The sequence below is a fragment of the Oncorhynchus gorbuscha genome, linkage group LG12 (assembly GCF_021184085.1).
Source record: "Oncorhynchus gorbuscha isolate QuinsamMale2020 ecotype Even-year linkage group LG12, OgorEven_v1.0, whole genome shotgun sequence".
In the NCBI taxonomy this organism is placed as follows: Eukaryota; Metazoa; Chordata; class Actinopteri; order Salmoniformes; family Salmonidae; genus Oncorhynchus; species Oncorhynchus gorbuscha.
The window spans coordinates 48,716,645-48,740,446 of NC_060184.1; the positions used below are offsets into that span (position 1 = coordinate 48,716,645).

At 42.9% G+C, this 23,802-nt stretch overlaps 2 protein-coding genes across 5 annotated transcripts in view; one reads left to right on the forward strand and one right to left on the reverse strand.

Annotated features, from left to right (window-relative positions):
- The window catches only part of LOC123991091 (acyl-CoA dehydrogenase family member 11-like), a 99,003-nt gene that overhangs the window by 54,531 nt on the left and 20,670 nt on the right, over window positions 1-23,802 (reverse strand). Inside the window, exons 1-9 of one of the 2 annotated variants that reach the window (XM_046292292.1) lie at window positions 9,899-10,313; window positions 9,695-9,794; window positions 7,331-7,456; window positions 6,995-7,156; window positions 6,709-6,873; window positions 6,394-6,535; window positions 6,075-6,196; window positions 559-665; window positions 347-461 (exon numbers count right to left, since the gene is read on the reverse strand). In XM_046292292.1, the coding sequence (XP_046148248.1) occupies window positions 347-461; window positions 559-665; window positions 6,075-6,196; window positions 6,394-6,535; window positions 6,709-6,873; window positions 6,995-7,156; window positions 7,331-7,456; window positions 9,695-9,794; window positions 9,899-10,026 (1,167 nt within the window). In that variant the 5' untranslated portion in view covers window positions 10,027-10,313. Of the gene's footprint in view, window positions 1-346; window positions 462-558; window positions 666-6,074; window positions 6,197-6,393; window positions 6,536-6,708; window positions 6,874-6,994; window positions 7,157-7,330; window positions 7,457-9,694; window positions 9,795-9,898; window positions 10,314-23,802 lie in introns of those variants that run through there. The other variant, XM_046292293.1, reaches the window with a different exon arrangement.
- LOC123991092 (ubiquitin-like modifier-activating enzyme 5) lies at window positions 9,579-16,155 on the forward strand. 3 transcript variants are annotated; one of them, XM_046292295.1, is made up of 13 exons: window positions 9,579-9,888; window positions 10,501-10,683; window positions 10,837-10,882; window positions 11,069-11,158; window positions 11,281-11,390; window positions 11,619-11,705; window positions 12,079-12,163; window positions 12,267-12,371; window positions 12,895-13,022; window positions 13,284-13,419; window positions 14,320-14,398; window positions 14,494-14,600; window positions 14,993-16,155. In XM_046292295.1, the coding sequence occupies exons 2-13, from the start codon at window positions 10,505-10,507 to the stop codon at window positions 15,074-15,076; spliced, it is 1,236 nt and encodes a 411-aa protein (XP_046148251.1). In that variant the 5' UTR covers window positions 9,579-9,888; window positions 10,501-10,504; the 3' UTR covers window positions 15,077-16,155. The 3 variants fall into 3 exon arrangements, with proteins under 3 accessions (XP_046148251.1, XP_046148250.1, XP_046148252.1); XM_046292294.1 differs by having other exon boundaries at window positions 9,579-10,683; XM_046292296.1 differs by lacking the exons at window positions 9,579-9,888; window positions 10,501-10,683; window positions 10,837-10,882 and having other exon boundaries at window positions 11,069-11,153.

Here is a 23,802-nt window from a genome sequence, read left to right on the forward strand (position 1 = left end):
TTCAGGAGGTTGCAACTTCACAATACTGTACATTTCAGACAGAAATGTATAATGCCCACAGAAGAGACCGACTCAATGAGGATATGGAATCCTCAGCTCTTCTACAAGCGCTTGTCTTGTATCCGTTGTGGTTTCCATTTAATACGTCCCAGATGCTCTTTATGAGGCATGTGACAAAATGAACAATTTTGTCTCTTTGTTGACGGATGTAAGTGTGAGTGCACTTAGCTTGCTCCCTCCGGCACTCTCTGTACCTCATTACTCTGACCGCCACTCTGACTAATGCAGTGCCCTGTAACTCCTCCTACTGTCTTCTCTGCTCTTGACCCCTGACCTTTCAACTGACCTGCTGAGCAGGAAGCACGTGTTGTTTCATGAACTCTGTGACCTGCTGGTGGACAGCCTGGCCTTTAGCAGTCTGGAGGAACAGTCTGGCATCAGCAGGGCCCGACCTGGAGGGGCTACAAACAGCCAGACACGCACAAACACACCATAATACATACAGGCACTATTATGAGATGATAGACTGTAGTTTGAGTATCATGTCAACCAACATACTTCTCTGCAATCTGCAGCCCAACCTGGGCCAACGGCTCCACACTCTGGCCAAACTGGGCAGCATTGGGAGCACTGGCATTGCCCAAGAGGTGGCGCGCATAGATCCCCTATAACAGAGAGAGAGAGAGAGAGAGAGAGAGAGAGAGAGAGAGAGAGAGAGGGGAAGGGGTTACAGACACACAGAGACAAGATCTTCTGTGAGCAGAGACAGTTTAGAGAAATATCTCAGTCCTAGGAAGTCCTCTTATAAGTAAGATAGCATTATTAGTAAGATAGCATTATCAGTAAGATAGCATTATCAGTAAGAAAGCATTGTCAGTAAGAAAGCATTGTCAGTAGGAAAGCATTATCAGTAAGATAGCATTATCAGTAAGATAGCATTATCAGTAAGATAGCATTATCAATAAGATAGCATTATCAGTAAGATAGCATTATCAGTAAGAAAGCATTATCAGTAAGATAGCATTATCAGTAAGAAAGAGGCAAAATGGAGTCAAAGACAGATGAAAGCTGATTGATGAAAAATAATGATTTGTATAGATCATAACACAGGAGTCTGCTTTGGTTTGCCGTGTTCAGGTACAGAATAAAGATAATGAAAGCAGATCAGACAAAGTGTGTGTGTGTGTGTGTGTGTGTGACTTGATGAGATGAGAATGTGGACCTGGGAATAGTTTGAGCTCATTAGCTGCCTCTTCAGCCAAACAGTGCCAAAGAGATGACAAGTTGAGCGATACAGAGAGAGAGAGCATCAAAAAACAGCTACACTGTGTGTGTGTGTGTGTGTGTGTGTGTGTGTGTGTGTGTGTGTGTGTGTGTGTGTGTGTGTGTGTGTGTGTGTGTGTGTGTGTGTGTGTGTGTGTGTGTGTTCCTTCATTTACACCAGTCCATCTGGCATTTCAATGGCCATCATATGCCATTAGTGAAAAGGTGCATCCTATCCAGTGGTGTAAAGTACTTAAGTAAAAATACTTTCAAGTACTAATTTTGGGGGGTATCTGTACTTTACTATTTATATTTTTGACCATTTTTACTTTTACTTCACCAGATTCCTAAAGAAAATAATGTACTTTTTACTCCATACATTTCCCTGACACCCAAAAGTTCTCATTACATGTTGAATGCTTAGCAGGACAGGAAAATTGTCAAATTCACACAATTATCCAGCAAACATCCCTGGTCATCCCTACTGCCTCTGATCTGGCGGACTGACTAAACACAAATGATTCATTTGTAGAGATGTCTGATTGTGCACTTGGCTATCCATAATTATTTTGTTTTTAAAACAAGAAAATAGTGCTGTGTGTTTTGCTTAATAGAAGGAATTTCAAATTATTTATATTTTTACTTTGGTATTTAAGCATATTTTAGCAATTACATTTACATTTACATTTACATTTAAGTCATTTAGCAGACGCTCTTATCCAGAGCGACTTACAAATTGGTGCATTCACCTTATGACATCCAGTGGAACAACCACTTTACAATAGTGCATCTAAATATTTTAAGGGGGGTGAGAAGGATTACTTTATCCTATCCTAGGTATTCCTTAAAGAGGTGGGGTTTCAGGTGTCTCCGGAAGGTGGTGATTGACTCCGCTGTCCTGGCGTCATGAGGGAGTTTGTTCCACCATTGGGGAGCCAGAGCAGCGAACAGTTTTGACTAAGCTGAGCGGGAACTGTACTTCCTCAGTGGTAGGGAGGCGAGCAGGCCAGAGGTGGATGAACGCAGTGCCCTTATTTGGGTGTAGGGCCTGATCAGAGCCTGGAGGTACTGAGGTGCCGTTCCCCTCACAGCTCCGTAGGCAAGCACCATGGTCTTGTAGCGGATGCGAGCTTCAACTGGAAGCCAGTGGAGAGAGCGGAGGAGCGGGGTGACGTGAGAGAACTTGGGAAGGTTGAACACTAGACGGGCTGCGGCGTTCTGGATGAGTTGTAGGGGTTTAATGGCACAGGCAGGGAGCCCAGCCAACAGCGAGTTGCAGTAATCCAGACGGGAGATGACAAGTGCCTGGATTAGGACCTGCGCCGCTTCCTGTGTGAGGCAGGGTCGTACTCTGCGGATGTTGTAGAGCATGAACCTACAGGAACGGGCCACCGCCTTGATGTTAGTTGAGAACGACAGTTTGTTGTCCAGGATCACGCCAAGGTTCTTAGCGCTCTGGGAGGAGGACACAATGGAGTTGTCAACCGTGATGGCGAGATCATGGAACGGGCAGTCCTTCCCCGGGAGGAAGAGCAGCTACGTCTTGCCGAAGTTCAGCTTGAGGTGGTGATCCGTCATCCACACTGATATGTCTGCCAGACATGCAGAGATGCGATTCGCCACCTGGTCATCAGAAGGGGGAAAGGAGAAGATTAATTGTGTGTCGTCTGCATAGCAATGATAGGAGAGACCATGTGAGGTTATGACAGAGCCAAGTGACTTGGTGTATAGCGAGAATAGGAGAGGGCCTAGAACAGAGCCCTGGGGGACACCAGTGGTGAGAGCGCGTGGTGAGGAGACAGATTCTCGCCACGCCACCTGGTAGGAGCGACCTGTCAGGTAGGACGCAATCCAAGCGTGGGCCGCGCCGGAGATGCCCAACTCGGAGAGGGTGGAGAGGAGGATCTGATGGTTCACAGTATCGAAGGCAGCCGATAGGTCTAGAAGGATGAGAGCAGAGGAGAGAGAGTTAGCTTTAGCGGTGCGGAGCGCCTCCGTGATACAGAGAAGAGCAGTCTCAGTTGAATGACTAGTCTTGAAACCTGACTGATTTGGATCAAGAAGGTCATTCTGAGAGAGATAGCGGGAGAGCTGACCAAGGACGGCACGTTCAAGAGTTTTGGAGAGAAAAGAAAGAAGGGATACTGGCCTGTAGTTGTTGACATCGGAGGGATCGAGTGTAGGTTTTTTCAGAAGGGGTGCAACTCTCGCTCTCTTGAAGACGGAAGGGACGTAGCCAGCGGTCAGGGATAAGTTGATGAGCGAGGTGAGGCAAGGGAGAAGGTCTCCGGAAATGGTCTGGAGAAGAGAGGAGGGGATAGGGTCGAGCGGGCAGGTTGTTGGGCGGCCGGCCGTCACAAGACGCGAGATTTCATCTGGAGAGAGAGGGGAGAAAGAGGTCAGAGCACAGGGTAGGGCAGTGTGAGCAAAACCAGCGGTGTTGTTTGACTTAGCAAACGAGGATCGGATGTCGTCGATCTTCTTTTCAAAATGGTTGACGAAGTCATCTGCAGAGAGGGAGGAGGGGGGGGAGGGGGAGGAGGATTCAGGAGGGAGGAGAATGTGGCAAAGAGCTTCCTAGGGTTAGAGGCAGATGCTTGGAATTTAGAGTGGTAGAAAGTGGCTTTAGCAGCAGAGACAGAGGAGGAAAATGTAGAGAGGAGGGAGTGAAAGGATGCCAGGTCCGCAGGGAGGCGAGTTTTCCTCCATTTCCGCTCGGCCTTCCGGAGCCCTGTTCTGTGAGCTCGCATTGAGTCGTCAAGCCACGGAGCGGGAGGGGAGGACCGAGCCGGCCTGGAAGATAGGGGACATAGAGAGTCAAAGGATGCAGAAAGGGAGGAGAGGAGGGTTGAGGAGGCAGAATCAGGAGATAGGTTGGAGAAGGTTTGAGCAGAGGGAAGAGATGATAGGATGGAAGAGGAGAGAGTAGCGGGGGAGAGAGCGAAGGTTGGGACGGCGCGATACCATCCGAGTAGGGGCAGTGTGGGAAGTGTTGGATGAGAGCGAGAGGGAAAAGGATACAAGGTAGTGGTCGGAGACTTGGAGGGGAGTTGCAATGAGGTTAGTGGAAGAACAGCATCTAGTAAAGATGAGGTCGAGCGTATTGCCTGCCTTGTGAGTAGGGGGGAAGGTGAGAGGGTGAGGTCAAAAGAGGAGAGGAGTGGAAAGAAGGAGGCAGAGAGGAATGAGTCAAAGGTAGACGTGGGGAGGTTAAAGTCGCCCAGAACTGTGAGAGGTGAGCCGTCCTCAGGAAAGGAGCTTATCAAGGCATCAAGCTCATTGATGAACTCTCCGAGGGGACCTGGAGGGCGATAAATTATAAGGATGTTAAGCTTGAAAGGGCTGGTAACTGTGACAGCATGAAATTCAAAGGAGGCGATAGACAGATGGGTAAGGGGAGAAAGAGAGAATGACCACATGGGAGAGATAAGGATCCCTATGCCACCACCCCGCTGACCAGAAGCTCTCGGGGTGTGCGAGAACACGTGGGCGGACGAAGAGAGAGCAGTAGGAGTAGCAGTGTTATCTGTGGTGATCCATGTTTCTGTCAGTGCCAAGAAGTCGAGGGACTGGAGGGAGGCATAGGCTGAGATGAACTCTGCCTTGTTGGCTGCAGATCGGCAGTTCCAGAGGCTACCGGAGACCTGGAACTCCACGTGGGTCGTGCGCGCTGGGACCACCAGATTAGGGTGGCAGCGGCCACGCGGTGTGGAGTGTTTGTATGGTCTGTGCAGAGAGGAGAGAACAGGGATAGACAGACACATAGTTGACAGGCTACATTTACTTTTGATACTTACAACCTCACCCTAATCGCATCAGTCTACGTTAGCTAAACCGCCCCGTGGAAGGGACACCGATCCGGAAGAAGTTTTAAGTAACAAGAGAATTTCCCAAGACATAGACATATCTGATATTAGCAGAAAGCTTAAATTCCTGTTAATCTAACTGCACTGTCCAATTTACAGTAGTGATTACAGTGAAAACATACCATGCTATTATTTGTGGAGTGCACAATTTTGAATAAACAAATTAGGCACATTTGGGCAGTTTTGATTCAAAACTTTTAACAGAAATGCATTAGTTCATTGGATCAGTCTAAAACTTTACACATACACTGATGCCATCTACTGGCCAAAATCTAAATTGTGCCTGGGATGGAATAATACATTATGGCCCTTTTTTCTCTCTTTGTATTATCTTTTACCAAATCTATTGTATTACATTCTACTACATTCCTTTCACATTTCCATAAACTTCAAAGTGTTTCCTTTCAAATGGTACCAAGAATATGCATATCCTTGCTTCAGGGCATGAGCTACAGGCAGTTAGATTTGGGTATGTCATTTTAGGTGAAAATTGAAAAAAAGGGGCTGATCTTTAAGAGGTTTTAAGTATATTTAAAACCAAATACTTCTAGACTTTTACTCAAGTAGTATTTTACTGGCTGACTTTCACTTTTACTTGAGTTATTTTATATTTAGGTATCTTTACTTTTATTACTACTGATCTTATATTATCATATTGTGAGTGAGTGAGTGAGTGAGTGAGTGAGTGAGTGAGTGAGTGAGTGAGTGGTGAGTGAGTGAGTGAGTGAGTGAGTGAGTGAGTGAACGAGAGTGAACGAGAGTGAACGAGAGTGAACGAGAGAGAACGAGAGAGAACGAGAGAGAACGAGAGAGAACGAGAGAGAACGAGAGTGAACGAGAGTGAACGAGAGTGAACGAGAGTGAACGAGAGAGAACGAGAGAGAACGAGAGAGAACGAGAGAGAACGAGAGAGAACGAGAGAGAACGAGAGAGTGTGAGCCAAACCTGAGCGATCCCTGCCATCTTAAAGACCGACAGGGCCAGGTAGAAGTTGAGCTGATGCAGAGCAGTTGGGATCTCTCGGCACCGGCAGTAGATGGAGATCAGGTCCTCAGGAGAAGGTATACCTGGCCATTTGGAAATAAATAGAGAAAGTTCATCAATAGCATTACACAGATGAAAATCAAATCAGGCCCCATAAAATCCAAGCTGTAGAGAACAGAGTAGGATTACGTTGCGTTCATGCTTAATGGTTTAATTTAGGGTTTAGAGCTTGTAAACTGATCCTTGATCTGTGTCAGATATAAGAACTCAGAGGTCATACCTTCCACACCCCTGAGGCTGCCCATGCAGCTGAGCAGGCTGAGGCCGCTGGGCAAATAGTTGGGCATCAGGAAGTAGGCCAGGTCTGCCATTGGCTGGCCCGTGGTGGAGAGCTCCCAGTCCAACACAGCCACCACACGAGCCTAGAGAGAAAGATAACATTTGTCTATTAGATATGCACACTTCAGTCATCCACTTCCTCTACAACATTAGTCTCATATACAATGAAAAACACTTCAGGAAAAGTGCTATAAAAATGCTAATATGTTTTACAGTATTATTACTGTTTAATGTAAGCTTCAAGCCATGTTTCAACCTCAGTAGGATGGAAAATCAGGTTGTCCACCCGAAAGTCCCCATGGACAAGGGCCACTTCATTGTCATTGGTGGGCAGGTTGCTCAACAGCCAATCAGAGAGCTTATCCATGACGGGAATTTCTTTGTGGGCAGCTGCTCTGTATTGCTTTGTCCAGGTAGACACCTTTTGGGTAATAAACGGTCAAAGTGAAAATGATATTTTAAGACCAATGTGGGATACAAATGGTAATAGAAAGGGGGGTGGAATAAAAATGGAACGGGAATAAAGGATATCTATCTTCTACCTGTCTCTTGCAGTAGCCAGGCCCTCTCCCGTACCCCTCTAGGTCCATGGTGGTTAGGTCCAGGGAGTGAAGACGGGCCAGAACCTCCACTGCAGACACATACAAGGCTGCCCTCTCCGCTACACTCACCCCTGGGAGCCTCAGGTCCTGGAATATACGCCCCTACACCACAGAGAGGGGAACACAATGATATCTAACCAAACGATATACAAAACGTAATACCGCGCTCATCAACCGGACATAACAGAGGGAGAGTTTGTGTGTAAGTCCTACTACAGCTCAACGGTGCATTTTAAAGGCTCACACAAGTTTGTGCGCTGAGCAGCATTGACCTACCTGTACATGCTCCATCAGGTAGAACTCGGTTCCGATCACCTCTGCGTCAGTGCAGTGTAGCAGTGGCTGGGGAACTGGGAACCCAGCAGAGAACAGGGCCTTCTGCACTCGATACTCCCTGTCCACCTCGCACACAGAAAACAGAAAATGTGATCCGACAGCCCAACGGGGGGGGGGGTGTGACGCTAGTTTCTACTTCACAGTAGGGCCATTTTGCAGAAATGCTTTCTTGAACATGTGAACTTTCATGTGCCTTAATTGCAAACTTGTATGGGATCCGTAAATATCAATACAAATGTTAAATGACGAGCTTAGTTTAGCCAAGGAGAACGCACTGAGCTTTAAATCAAATCAAATGTTATTGGTCACAGACACATTTAGCAGATTATATTTTAAGTGTAGCGAAATGCATTTTTTAAATTTTTCTAAATTATGATTATTATTGTATTTTTTTAAATGTAATAACACAAAATGTTTTGGGCTAATAATGTAAGAAACAATAACACACAAACAAACAAAAAAAACTATGCAAAGTTGCTTAGGTGCTAGAAGCAGTGCTGCCATGTCTATATAGGGAGAAAGGCAGGATCCTTCCTGGCTAGCCATGATTGGCTGAGCTAAGCGGAGGGATATACCATGCGTTTATATGAGATGCTGAATGGGGGCGTAAACAAAGTAGAGCTCTCTAGCAATCTTTCAAGGACATTTTTTTATTTTACTTGTCTCCTAAGTGGGATAACAAATGGATCAACTTTTAAAGCAGCATACTTTCACATGCACACAGTGTATGATATGCCATTTTGGCACTCTGAAACTAAATGTTTGTAATAAAAATAAAAAATAAACTGTCAGGATTTTTCGACATAAGCCTCGGTTGGGACGGGCTGTCACAAATGTCAATGCTTCCAAATAAATAAAAGTAATGCATACATTACATAATGTACACAATCAAAAGCAATTTGTTGGGGTATTATTACTACATTCTCTAGTCTATTTCAAGCATTGACAAAACTGTAAAAAAAAAAAACAGCAAAAAAGCTATAAAAACTAAGATATTTGTCCGAAGAAGAAGAAGGGGGGTGGTGGAGGGGTTCATATTATTATATATATTTTTTTAAATGTTAAACACTCCAGGGACCCGAGCTATAGACTGTTCTCTCTGCTTCCGCACGGCAAGCAGTACCCGTGCATCAAGTCTGACACCAACAGGCTCCTGAACAGATTCTATCCCCAAGCCATAAGACTGCTAAAATAGCTAACAAAATTGCTACACGGATGATCTGCGTTAACCCTTGTATTTACATATTTATTTTTGCACTGTCTCCATGCACACTCACAGGACTTTACATACATATACGCACACTAACACACATATTTATCCTGATGCCTAGCAGTGGTGTAAAGTACTTAAGTAAAAATACTTTCAAGTACTAATAAGTCATTTTCTTTGAGTATCTGTACTTTACTATTTATATATATTTTTTTACAACTTTTACTTCACTACATTCCTAAAGAAAATAATAAACATTTTACTCCATACCTCCATACATTTTCCCTGACACCCAAAAGTACTCGTTACATTTTGAAAGCTTAAAATGGTCCAATTCACACACTTATCAAGAGAACATCCCTGGTCATCTCTACTGCATCTGGTCTGCTTCATTTGTAAATTATGTCTCAGTGTTTTAAGTGTGCCCCTGGCTATACGTTAAAAAAAGGAAAAAATAAAATAGTGCCGTCTGGTTTGCTTTATATATGGAATTTGAAATTATTTATACTTTTACTTTTAATACTTAAGTATATTTTAGCAAATATATTTACTTTTGATACTTAAGTATATTTAAAACCAAATATTTTTAGAATTTTACTGGATGATTTTCACTTTTACTTGAGTCATTTTCTATTAAGGTATCTTCACTTTTACTAGATTATGAGAATTGGGTATTTTCTCCACCACTGATGCCTAGTCACCTTACTCCTATCCAGATCTACCTCTACCACTCAAGTAGCCTATCCCTGCACATTGGAAATATGGTCCCTGTATATAGCTTCTTACTTTCTCGTGTTTCACTTGTTTTTATTTCTCGTGTGTTTTGTTCTACCTTATGCTGTTTTTTTAGTACTACATTGATATTGTGTTGGGTTTAGACCTTGCAAGGCATTTCACTGTACTTGTAACGTTAAACTTTGTCTTCCTCTACTGGAGAGAAATAATACCGCTAAAACAACTAATACTGTGTCAAAGAGCACAGTGCCTTTTACTACTGTTCTTGCTCATTATTTATCTACATTTACATTTAAGTCATTTAGCAGACGCTCTTATCCAGATATCTAATTATTGAGAAGGTTTTGCATCATAACTACCTTGTGAGCCCCTGGCAGAAGCATACCCGGCGGTTTCTTTCTCAGGACATAACTGTCAGAAGGGGTCTGGATAAGGAAGGTGGGGTTGGATTGTCCAGCACTGGAATGATCAGACACGGAAGGCATGGACAGTGATTCACTCCATTTTACGAAGTATGCTCATTTCTATGGAACTGGAACACTTCAGATAAAAGGTGAGCATACCTGTATTGTCTGACAGTGAACCTGTCGTTGTTGGACACACCTCGTGTCTTTCCAGCCAGATATCGCTGAAGATTGACCGTGTTGAACCTGTGCTGCTCCCGAACAGGAGTTGCAGTTTGGTCTTCCATATTTCAGTGTGGATTAATTATTTGTCAAAGTCGTAAAATTGAACGAATTAGCTAATCTCGTACAATATGGAAAGTCGAATGGTTTCGTTTTGGTCAACGGAGGTGAGAGTCAGTGTTTTGCAGATCAAACTTTGCGCAATCCGCAGTTTTCTGTAAAACGTCGCTAAAAAAGAGTGACTGAGCTCATCTCACAGATCGGTAAATGCACAGATTTGCTGATGGCACGTACTGACCGATGGTCGAATTTTTAGATGCCGTAGAGATCATGTATTTATAGGACTTTTTTTTTTTTTTTACTCAACGCAGCTTGTTTCTGCCCGGACTGTATTTACAGAAACTCGGGTTGCCAGTTGATTCGAACTGTGTAGACGTGTACTAGCCCGTCGCTTGTGGCCTTTATGTGATTGTCAAGGCTTTTCAATCCAGGCATTTTACACTTGAACAACGGAGTAGTGTGGCTTATTATTTTTATAGAAACATGACCTCAATCGAAGAGCTGAAGCTGCGAGTGAGGGAGCTTGAGAATGAGTTGATCAAGTGTAAGCAAAAGCGATGTACGGCGATGTGTGCCGAGGAAGCTGCCGACAACAACCAACCTCATCACAGACCAAGGATCGACAAAATGAGTGCAGAAGTAGTGGATTCAAACCCTTACAGGTATATCTAGCTGTCGAAATCTAACTGCCGCAAATTGAGTCATTTGTGATCATGAATACATAAGAGAGTACATGATATGGTTGACACCCCAGAAATAAGGGCCACATACCGGCATATGGTGTAAACTGCTTACCTCGCGTTCTTACCTTGCAGTCGTCTGATGGCTTTGAAGCGAATGGGCATTGTTGAAGATTACGAGGTAAGATACAATCGTATGTTATATTGTTATCCGATACGCATCGAAGGTTGCACAATGTCCCCAATATTCTGAGGCTTTCTATAAATCCCTATTGGAGGAATCCTGAAATTCTGGAATTTTAAAACCCTACACCGATCTAATATGACAAAATGGGCATGCGTTTATTTATATTCTACTGTTAAACAGAAAATCAGGACGTTCACTGTAGCTGTGGTGGGTGTTGGAGGAGTTGGAAGTGTGACTGCAGAAATGCTCACAAGATGTGGCATTGGTAAGGTAATACAAACTTCACGTTACTCAATCAACATATCTTTATATCGTTTCCGATGGACAACGTCCACCAATGCAACAACGTACACCGAGTCATTCTGCCTTGTTGCCATCATCTCTTTGCACAGCTCATCCTGTTTGACTATGACAAAGTGGAGCTGGCCAATATGAACAGGCTGTTCTTCCAGCCTCACCAGGCCGGCCTCAGCAAAGTAGAGGCAGCTGAACACACACTCAGGTACAGTAGTGACCTGAGGGGGCCACGTTCAGTTGTGGAACGTTTGCCAGAATAAAAATGTCATCAACATAAATCCTCATTCTACATGTCAGAGATGTTGGTCCTGCGTCATATATTTACATCTGAACATACCACAACATTGTGTCCTGCAAAACGTACCACTGGTCTGATTTATATTATGTAACGTCACGATAAGGTGCTTACATGTTTTTACGTTCTGTCAAACAGGAATATCAACCCAGACGTGCAGTTTGAGACCCACAACTACAACATCACCACCATGGAACATTTCGCACATTTCATGGATCGCATAAGGTGAGAACTTGTGTCCTCTCCCTATCACATAAGTGCAGTAATAATACTGCTTTTGTGGTCATTTCTGCAGAGCATTTTCAGTATTGAATTGCTCCACTGTGCTGTCCCATACAGCATGACAGTGTTGCCTCTCAGTTCTCTGACTTTCAAGTTGATTTAAAAAATAAACTAATTGCATTACAGTATGACATTGGATGCTTTACTTTACGTGATGAGGACAACTGAAGAAAACACATACAGATCACACCAATAAATCTAGAAGGCGGGGTTGTTTTTGTTCAACTTTCAAGATCTACCATAACACATAACTTCTGAAATGTCCACGTGATCGCCACATGGTCATTCTGTTTCTAAGTACTCTGTGTTGTCTCAGTTATGGGGCGCTTCAGGAAGGAAAGGCCGTAGACCTGATTCTAAGTTGTGTGGACAACTTTGAGGCCCGGATGGCCATCAACGCAGTCAGTACTAAAATATATATATCTCCCTCATTCCCTGACAATAAAACATACAGTATTGAGTTGAAGATCAGATGATGTATGTTGGTCATTTTCTCGTTCCTAGGCGTGTAACGAGCTGGGTCAGATCTGGATGGAGTCGGGTGTGAGTGAGAACGCTGTGTCTGGACACATCCAGCTCATCATCCCGGGGGAGACGGCCTGCTTCGCAGTACGTCACATCACACACTTAGGATGGGTCCCAAATGGCACCCTTTTCCCTATTTATGTCCAGGGCAAAACAATTATGGTTCTTGTTAAAAGTAGGGCACTATATAGGAAAAAGGGTACCATTTGCAATATCACTGTTCTACTTAAAGACATGCTCTGGTACTTTGGCGACTACTAAGTCTCTTTTAAACCTTCTGCTTTGGGCTGGATGTGTCGATGTCTAGTTCATGTTTTACCTCAATTAGCCACGCAACCCCAGTTTGAAAGCAATTGTTTTTTCAAAGCTTTGCTATTTCTCCCTACACCCCCCAGCCAATGAGATTCACCCCCTCACCATTTGAGTGACAGCTAGCAAGTATCACACCCAGCAGAGCGAGAGCAATGACGTGGCGCACACATCTGCACTTTTGGCTCGTGGGCACTACTTTCAGAACTACCGAAAAGTATACAAAAGTACCGGACAGTCCCTTTCATTGAAACGGATGGCACGTTGCAAACACAAGCTTTGATTGTCCCTGTGACAGTGTGCTCCTCCCCTGGTGGTGGCGGCCAACATTGATGAGAAGACCCTGAAGAGGGAGGGGGTGTGTGCTGCCAGCCTACCCACCACCATGGGTGTGGTGGCAGGGATCCTGGTCCAAAACGTCCTCAAGTAAGATCTGGGTTACATTTGCTTGTAAATGGGACCTGGGTCATATTCATTAGGCCCCACATGGAAGAAAACAGACTGAAACAGAGGCACTATCGGAACTTGTCCAATCAAAAGGCAACACTTTGAAAACACTTTGTTTTCTGTCGAGAAGCATTTTGCGACGGTGTGGCCTAATGAATACGACCCTGATCATAGCCCAACACAAAGACCCATAACGGGGTTGCCTATGAAGATATCCTAACAGTGGTTCATGGTCCTCAGGTACCTTTTGAAGTTTGGCACAGTCAGCCATTACCTGGGCTACAACGCCATGCAGGACTTCTTCCCCACTATGGCCATGAAGGCCAACCCCACATGTGATGACCGCTACTGCAGGAAACAGCAGGACGACTATAAGGTGACTGACCAAGGAGGCCCTTTCCTCCTTTTTCTTTCTGTCTCTCTACTTCATATTATATTTCTTTACAGTTATTTACATATGTAATTGTATTGGTTAGTATTGAATTACGCTTTTGACTGCAAGTTCCAGAATGCCTTGCGACAGGAATGAGAGAGATAACGGGACAGTTATGTGCAGGTGCAAAGTGATTAAGCTGACCTTTCCGCTAGCATCTTACCTGCATTGCTCTGTAGAATCTAAAGTTGTTAAATGTAACGTGAACAAGTATTATTACTAAAAATAAGCTTTCATATCAAGCACGACGTCCCGAGTCATTACTTTGAAGACAGTTAATCTCAAATTTGGTGCCGAGTCCCGGGATATGAGCTGCGACGAAGAAGCGGCTGAAATGGCTGAGGAGAAACGTCGGCATGAAGCAGAAAGAATGAGACGAAAGCGGGGTACCATTCGAGGCGCCACAACGAGGATTTTGAATCAGATTGACGTGGAAATAGCCCAGTCAAATCCGGATACCGATCACTTCAGTACATTGTTGGAATTGCTATCAGCTAAAGAGGACAGTTTGTTTGAACTTGATTGTGGAACTGAACAGTATTGAATTATGCTTTTGACTGCCAAGTTCCAGAATCACCTTGCACCTGCACATAACTGACGCGTTCTCTCTCATTCCTGTCGCAAGGCATTCTGGAACTTGCAGTCAAAAGCGTAATTCAATACTAACCAATACAATTACATATGTAAATAACTGTAAAGAAATATCTTTAGATACAGCTCAATGAATTAACTTAAACATTAACTCTGTAACACATTAAAGTTACAACACCCATCATGACCTGGGGTGTGTACAGGACCGGGTACAGTTGTAATTCAGTGGTGTGCGTGCTTTGTGGTCCACAGAAGAAAGAGGCAGAGCGACCAAAAAAGGTTGTAGAGAAGGTGGTGGAGGAGGAAGTGGTTCACGAGGAGAACGACTGGGGTGAGTGTAGCTGGAGCGTTGATATTGCCTCAATGTATTGTCCATAGCAAGTGATCCTGTCTAGGGACCATTACTGACCTATGTTGCTCTGTCAGGTATTGAGCTGGTGTCGGAGCAGACAGAAGAGGAACTCCATGCGGCTTCAGGCCCCGTCCCCGACCTCCCAGAAGGCATCACTGTGGCCTACACCATCCCTGAGAAGGTCAGTACCATACAAACCTCATAAAAAATACTATGATATTATTTTTGTTTTTTTGATGAACGCAGACAATGCATCGCCCCTTGAGGGTCATAATGCCTATCACAGGAGATTGGTGGCACCTTAATTGGGGAGCACTGGCTCGCGGTAATGACTGGAGCGGATTAGGTGGAATGGTATCAAACACATGATTTCCGTTCCGGCCATTATTATCAGCCTCCTGTGATGACTAAGTAGGCAAAGTTTGTTATAAGCTACTCTGTATGGTACAAACAAGCTAAGTCACTATTTCTGGGCCAGTGGAAGTAACCGGTACAACCTCAAGGAGGCATCTCAAGCCAGCATCTCAAGCCAGTTTGAACTAATAATGAACTAATAATGTTCTCCTTTTCCAGGAGACCGGGGCGTCAGGAGGGGAGACGGTGGAGGAAACAGAACAGAGTCTAGAAGAGCTGATGGCCCAGATGAGAAAGATGTAACCGGGACCAGGAAGACACCTCAACTATCAGACGACCATCATCATCGTCGTCGTGCATCCGCGTATCTCCGCAACATTGCAGTGAACTTACCACCCTTTTTTAGATAACGGAGCATTGACACCGTACAGTATACCCCCTGCAATGGAGCTTTGCATCTCCATGTTCTTAAATCAAGCACGATTTTTAATACCCACTATACGTACTACAGTATCAATACGACTTAATGCATGTACTTCTGCTCCTTTGACATGAAAGGGAATGCAATGCATGGTAAATGAACTCAAGTGCTGCTGTTTATGATCTTCATATTCCCCAAGGCTGTAAATTTACTAGTGTAAGCCTGTTCAATATGGAAGCATATAACTGTTGAAATTCAATTCGAATTTCAGCATCGGAGAGCACAAACTGGACGCTGAAGTGTATGTAATTATCTTAAATGAACTTTTGCTTGATGTAATGGACCAGGTACGTACAGATGTAAGCTATGTAATTCATTATGCTTGTTGGCCGAGAGGAAATACTGTTGTAATACTCGGCGTTGGATAAGTAATTGCTGTTATGGATAGTCTCGGACCAACTATTACTACTGTATGGAATGCTAATGAATTAAATTGTTAATGCATTACATCCTTTCTTCTAAAACATTTTGAATGAGGTCTAATGTTTCTCTGCATGACAAACCTGCCTTAAATGTATCTGTTCCATGTCTAGCTCTGGTCCGTAGTGCGATAACGAGTGGCCTCTGCTAAATGTTGTGGCGCTATGGGGCGGCGGAGTAGCCTAGTGGTTAGAGCATTGGACTAGTATCCGAAAGGTTGCAAGTTTAAATCCCCGAGCTGTACAAATCTGTCGTTCTGCCCCTGAACAAGGCAGTTAACCCACTGTTCCTAGGCAGTCATTGAAAATAAGAATTTGTTCTTAACTGACTTGCCTAGTTAAAGGTAAAACAACAAAAAAAATAATGGACCAGTGCTACTCTCAGCTGTTTAAACTGATATAACTGAAGCTTTCTCTGCTGAAACTGTACCGACTAACTCTGTTTCCACACTTTGTTTCAATAAAGTATTTATTAGCCAGTTGATTATAGTTTATGGTACTCCCTTAATTTTCTTACACAATGATGTGTGCCATTCAGAGGGTGAATGGGCAAGACAAAATATGTAAGTGCCTTTGATCGGGGTATGGTAGTAGGTGCAAGGCGCACCGGTTTGTGTCAAGAACTGCAACTCTGCTAGGTTTTCAACAACCGCTTCCCGTGTTTATCAAGAATTGTCCACCACCCAAAGCACATCCAGCCAACTTGACACAATTGTGGGAAGCATTGGAGACAACATGGGCCAGCATCCCTGTGGGATGCTTTCGACACCTTGTAAAGTCCAGGCCGTTCTGAGGGCAAAATGGCGGGGGGGGGAGAGACATCTCAATATTAGGACTGTGTTCTTCATGCTTTGTACACTCAGTGTCAATTCTATTAGCATAATTAGTATGGTATAATCCTGACAGAGATGATTGTGTTGTCCACAGGAACCTGGAGAAGGCTTTGTACAAGCAGGTTCTGGACGTCAGGGAGTTGAGGGACTGGGCACATTCAAGGTGATCTGGCCAACAGATGTTGACGCATCTCCAGCGAACGAGTCAGGAACATTTTGGCTGCCCTGGAAAACACAGTAGGGAGGGGCACAGCTTTGTATTTGCCAAGGCAGCAGCTACTCTTCCTGGTGTCCAGCAACATTAAGGCAGTAGTACAATTTTTAAAACATTACAATACATTCACAACATATTAAGTGCCCTCAAACCCCTACTGTACTACCACATAACAACAAAATCCATGTGTATGTGTGTCTATACTGCGTATGTTATCGTGTGTTTGTATGCATGTGTCTGTGCCTATGTTTGTGTTGCTTCACAGTCCCGCTGTTCCATAAGGTGTCTTATCTATTTTTAAAATCTAATTTTACTGCTCGCACGAGTTACTTGATGTGGAATAGAGTTCCATGTAGTCATGGCTTTATGTAGTACTGTGTGCCTCCCATAGTCTGTTCTGGATTTGGGGACTGTGGAGAGACCTCTGGTCTTGTGGGGTATGCATGGGTGTCCGAGCCTTGTGCCAGCAGTTCAAATAGACAGCTCGTGCATTCAACATGTCAATACCTCGCACAAATACAAGTAGTGATGAAATCAATACATATTAATGTTAGCTCTCCGTGTACATCCAAGGGCTAGCAGTGCTACCCTTTTTTGAGCCAATTGCAATTTTCTTAAGTCCCTCTTTGTGAAACTGTACCTACTGACTCTCTGTACACACTTTGTTTCAATAAAATATTTTGTTAACCAGTAGTCCAGGTGACACAAATCTAGGGCCTGTAGTACCTGCCTTGTTGATAGTGCTGTTAAGAATGCAGAGCAGTGCTTTATTATGGACAGACTTCTCCCCATCCTAGCAACTGCTGTACCAATATGTTTTGACCATGACAGTTTTCAATACAGGACAGTTTAGTCTCCTCAACTTGCTCAATTACAGCCTCCCGGTTGGCGCAGTGGTCTAAGGCTGTGCCACCAGAGATTCTGGGTTTGAGCCCAGGCTCTATCATAGCCGGCTGCGACCGGGAGGTCCATGGGGCGACGCACAATTGGCCCAGCGTCATCCGGGTTAGGGAGGGTTTGGCTGGCAGGGATATCCTTGTCTCATTACGCACTAGCGACTCCTGTGGCGGGCCTGGGCGCAGTGCACACTGACCAGGTCACTAGGTGTACGGTGTTTCCTCCGACACATTGGTGCGGCTGGCTTCTGGTTTGGCTTGTGCTTTGTGTCAAGAAGCAGTGTGGCTAGGATGGGTTGTGTTTCGGAGTGATGAGACAAGACTGTAATTACTACCAATTGGGGAGAAAAATGGGTAAAAATGAATTAATTAATTAAAATCTTGCTCAATTACCACATAATTCATTACAAGACTTGGTTTAGAGTTCAGTGAATAATTTGTCCCATATTTAGGACTAATTTATTCCTTGCCACCCATCCCAAACTAACTACAGCTCCTTGTTTAGTATTGCAGTCATTTCAGTCGCTGTGTCGAGTCATCCGCATACATAGGTTTTACTCATGTCTTTAGTAAAGATTGAAAAAAGCAAGGGGCCTAGACAGCTGACCTGGGGAATTCCTGATTCTACGTGGATTTTGTTGGAGAGGCTTCCGTTAAAGAACACCCTCTGTGTTCTGTTAGACAGATAACTCTTTATCCACAATATAGCACGGGGTGTGAAGCCATAACACATACGTTTTTCCAGAAACAGACTATGATCGATAATGTTAAAATCCGCACTGAAGTCGAGTAAAAACAGTCACCACAATCTTTTTATCATCAATTTCTCTCAGCCATTTGTGTAAGTGCTATGTTTGTTGAATGACCCTCCCTATAAGCGTGCTGAAAGTCTGTTGTCAATTTGTTTATTGTAAAATAACTGTGTATCTGGTCAAACACTTTTTTCCAAAAGTTTCCAAGGGGATGGTAACAGTCTGATTGGTCGGCTATTTGAGCCAGTAAAGGGGCTTTACTATCCTTAGGTAGGGGAATAACTTTTGCTTCCCTCCAGGCCTGAGGGCACACATTTTCTAGTAGGCTTAAATTGAATAAGGAGTGGCAAATAGGAGTGGCAATATCATCCACTATTATCCTGAGTAATTTTCCATCCCAGTTGTCAGACCCTGGTGGCTTGTTATTGTTGATAGACAACAATCCTTTTTTCAACTCTTCCACACTTACTTCATGGAATTCAAAATTACAATGCTTGTCTTTCATAATTTGGTCAGATACAGTTCAAGTCAGACGTTTACATACACTTAGGTTGGAGTCATTAAAACTTTTTTTCAACCACTCCACAAAGTTCTTGTTAACAAACTATAGTTTTGGCAAGTCAGTTAGAACATCTATTTTGTGCATGACACAAGTAATTTTTCCAACAATTGTTTACAGATAGATTATTTCACTTATAATTCACTGTATCACAATTTCAATGGGTCAGAAGTTTAAATACACTAAGTTGACTGTGTCTTTGAACAGCTTGGAAAATTCCAGAAAATGATGTTGTGGCTTTAGAAGCTTCTGATAGGCTAATTGACATAATTTATGTCAATTGGAGGTGTACCTGTGGATGTATTTCAAGGCCTAGCTTCAAACTCAGTGCCTCTTTGCTTGACGTCATGGGAAAATCAAAAGAAATTAGCCAAGACCTCAGAATAAAAATTGTAGACCTCCACAAGTCTGTTTCATATTTGAGAGCAATTTACAAATGCCTGAAGGTAGCAGGTTCATCTGTACAAACAATAGTTCGCAAGTATAAACACCATGGGACCACGCAGCCGTCATACCGCTCAGGAAGGAGACGCTATCTGTCTCCTAGAGATTAACGTACTTAGGTGCGAAAAGTACAAATCAATCCCAGAACAACAGCAAAGGACCTTGTGAAAATGCTGGAGGAAACAGGTACAAAAGTATCTATATCCACAGTAAAACGAGTCCTATATCAACATCACCTGAAAGGCCGCTCAGCAAGGAAGAAGCCACCACTTGAAAACCGCCATAAAAAAGCCAGACTACGGTCTGCAACTGCACATGGGGACAAAGATCGTACTTTTTGGAGAAATGTCCTCTGGTCTGTTGAAACAAAAATAGAACTGTTTGGCCATAATGACCATCGTTATGTTTGGAGGATAAAGGGGGAGCCTTGCAAGCTGAAGAACACCATCCCAACCGTGGAGCACGGGGGTAGCAGTATCATGTTGTGGGGGTGCTTTGCTGCAGGAGGGAGGGTTGCAATTCACAAAACAGATGGCATCATGAGGCAGGAAAATTATGTGGATATATTGAAGCAACATCTCAAGACATAAGTCAGGAAGTTAAAGCTTCATCGCAAATGGGTCTTCCAAATGGATAATGACCCCAAGCATACTTCTAAAGTCGTGGCAAAATGGTTTAAGGACAACAAGTCAAGGTATTGGGGTGGCCATCACAAAGGCCTGATCTCAAATCGCAAAGAAATGTTGTTGGTAGAACTGAAAAAGCATGTGCGAGCAAGAAGGCCAACAAACCTGACTCAGTTACACCAGCTCTGTTAGGAGGAATGGGCCAAAATTCACCCAAACTTATTGTGGGAAGCTTGTGGAAGGCTACCTGAAACATTTGACCCAAGTTAAACAATTTAAAGGCAATGCTACCAAATACTAATTGAGTGTATGCACACTTCTGACTCACTGGGAATGTGATACAATAAATCAAATCTAAAAATAAATCACTCTCTCTACTCTCTCTCTATTATTCTGACATTTCACATTCTTAAAATAGTGGTGATCGTAACTGACCTAAGACAGGATCAAATGTCAGGAATTATGAAAAACTGAGTTGAAATGTATTTTGCTTATGTGTATATAAACCTCTGACTTCAACTGTTTACTTGGATGTGTAGTGTCAGTGTTTGTTGCTGGCATGTCATGCCTAAATTTGCTAATCCTGCCAATGAAAAAATCATTAAACTTGTTGCCAAATTCAGTGGGTTTTGTGAGGAATGAGATTCAATGAATGATGGAGCGGAATTTGCCTTTTTGCCAAAAATGTCAATTTCGAAATTAAAAAATACAAAATTCGTAATATTAAACATTCATGAAAATGCAAGTGTTTTACATCGGGTAAAATCTTAACCTCTTGTTAATCCAGCTGTTTGTCAGATTTCAAAAAGGCTTTGAGGCGAAAGCATACCATGCGATTATCTGAGGACAGCGCCCAGCATACAAAAGCATTAAAAACATTTTCCCAACCATGCAAAAGCATCATGAAAGTCAGAAATAACGATAAAATAAATCACTTACCTTTGAATATCTTCCTCTGCTTGCAATCCAAAGGGTCCCAGCTACATCACAAATGGTTGTTTTGTTCAATAAAGTCCTTCTTTATATCCCAAAAAATAAGTTTTGTTGGCGCGTTTCATTCAATAATCCACCTGTTTCCCCTCGTTCAGAATGCATACAAAATGAATCCCAAATGTTACTAATAAACTTTGTCCAAACAAGTCAAACAATGTTACTAATCAATCCTCAGGTACCCTAATATGTAAATAAACGATACAATTTAAGACGGACAATAGTATATTCATTACTGGAGATAACTAATGAAGTGCACCGGAATGTGCTACAAATACTACAGGATTACAATATTACCGGAGATAAATAGCCAAAAATGACGTTTTGTTGGCGCGCTTGACTCAGTAATCCACTGGTTTCCCTTGTTCAAAATGCATACAAATGAATCCCGTAAGTTACCAATAAAAGTCTTCCAAACAAGTCAAACAACGTTTCTAATCAATCCCCAGGTGATAACTAACGAAGTGCACCGGAATGCGCTACCAACACTACAGCCAAAATGGGAGCCACATACAAAAACTACAAATTCTAGCTAATTTTTCAAAAACCAAGTCTGAAACTATTTCTAAATACTGTTGACATCTAGTGGAAGCCCTAGGAACTGCAATCTGGGAGGTATTCCTTTTATATTTCCATTGACAGCCATAGTAATCAGGGTGTGCTGAATTTTTTTTTCTGGATGGATTGTCCTCGGGTTTTCGCCTGTAATATCAGTTCTGTTATAGTCACAGACATTATACTCACAGACATTATTTTAACAGTTATTTCCTAGCTTCTGGGCCTGAGTAACAGGCCTTTTACTTTGGGCACCTCATTCATCCAAACTTCCGAAGAAGTTAACCTCTTCAGTCTACCCTCTACTTTTTCGAACATTCTGTTAAAAATCGCGCAACATTTCAGCGCCCTGCTACTCATGCCAGGAATATAGTATATGCATATGATTAGTATGTGTGGATAGAAAACACTCAGACGTTTATAAAACTGGTTAAATCACGGCTGTGACTTTAACAGAACGTGCGTTTCATTGGAAAGTGCAGGAAAATCTGATCACTGAAAGTGGAAAAATATATCCATCCGCCGCTTCAACCCATTGTTATGGGCAAAAGACATTAAATATGGCTGAGGTTGCAGTACCTACAGCTTCCACACGATGTCAAAAGTCTTGTCATTTGCCTAGGATTTGTTTCTAGGTCAAACGAACAAGAGACAGCCCATTTCTTCCGGTCTCCGACCGGATATTTTGGTTGAGGAATACACGGACAGTATTTCAAGACGGACCCCTATAGAAAACACTTCGTCTCGTGATTAATTTGATCGCTTATTAACATTTACTAATACCTAAAGTTGCATTACAAAAGTATTTCGAAGTGTTTTGTGAAAGTTTATCGTTGACTTTTTGAATTTTAAAAAATGACGTTAGGTTATGAAACGCTATTTTTTTCCATTTATCACAGTCTTCATAGATCGATATCTAGGCTATATATGGACCGATTTAATCGAGAAAAAAAAGACCCAATAGTGATTATGGGACATCTAGGAGTACCAACAAAGAAGATGGTCAAAGGTAATGAATGTTTTATATTTTATTTGTGCGGTTTGTGTAGCGCCGACTATGCTAATTATTTTGTTTACGTCCCCTGCGGGTCTTTTGGGGTGTTACATGCTATCAGATAATAGCTTCTCATGCTTTCGCCGAAAAGCATTTTAAAGATTTGACTTGTTGGCTGGATTCACAACGAGTGTAGCTTTAATTCAATACCCTGCATGTGTATTTTAATGAACGTTTGAGTTTTAACTAATACTATTAGCATTTAGCGTAGCGCATTTGCATTTCCAGAGCTCTAGATGGGACGCCTGCGTGCCAGGTAGGAGCAAGTGGTTTTAAGAAACATTTCTGTAAAAAGCACAAGAAAACATTAAAGTTCATATAACATCCTAAGTATGTTATTTAAGAACATATATTTTCCGTTCTCAGCATCAATAAAACTCTCTCTATCTTATATCTTGTTAAGTCTTAACTTCTTGCGTCGAGCCATCCCGGATCCGGGATCGTGACTACAGCCTCAAGTCCATTACCATAACGCAACGTTAACTATTCATGAAAATCGCAAATGAAATTAAATCAATATGCTAGCTCTCAAGCTTAGCCTTTTGTTAACAACACTGTCATCTCAGATATTCAAAATATGCTTCTCAACCATAGCAAAACAAGCATTTGTGTAACAGTATTGATAGCTCGCGTAGCATTTAGCGTAGCATTTAGCATAGCATTTAGCGTTAGCATTCAGCAGGCAACATTTTCACAAAAACCAGAAATGCATTCAAATAAAATAATTTACCTTTGAAGAACTTCGGATGTTTTCAATGAGGAGACTCAGTTCGATAGCAAATGTTCAGGTTTTCCTGAAAGATGATTTGTTTAGGACAAATCGCTCCGTTTTCTGCCTCACGTTTAGCTACGAAAAAAACCTGTATCCAGGATTGTGTAAATCTATCCGCAAGCTCATTAGCATAACGCAACGAGCCCTTCTTTATCTACACCCATTCAGCATCTTCCACACCCTCTTAAGCTTTAGCCCCACCCGTCTCTTTAAGGGTTGATCCGAGTGTTCTGTACTAACTGCAGTCAAGGACCCAAACTATCTTGCTAGCTGCTTCCAGACACAAATTAGAGAACAGCTCACTGAACATTACTGGCCCTAGCAGAGCTGGTTAGGCTGTTATGTTATCCAGAGCGTTTTTTTGACTGCAACTGTGCGGGTCAGATTATCCGTTCGTAAATTCAATACATTATTAATGGACGGACACGTCTCCT

Bases quoted from the DNA above. Each gene is read 5' to 3' on its own strand.
- LOC123991092 (XM_046292294.1), top strand. From the start codon at position 10,505: ATGACCTCAATCGAAGAGCTGAAGCTGCGAGTGAGGGAGCTTGAGAAT. The intron at 13,420-14,319 runs GTGACTGACCAA...TGTGGTCCACAG, and splicing joins AACAGCAGGACGACTATAAG to AAGAAAGAGGCAGAGCGACC. The intron at 14,601-14,992 runs GTCAGTACCATA...CTCCTTTTCCAG, and splicing joins CCTACACCATCCCTGAGAAG to GAGACCGGGGCGTCAGGAGG.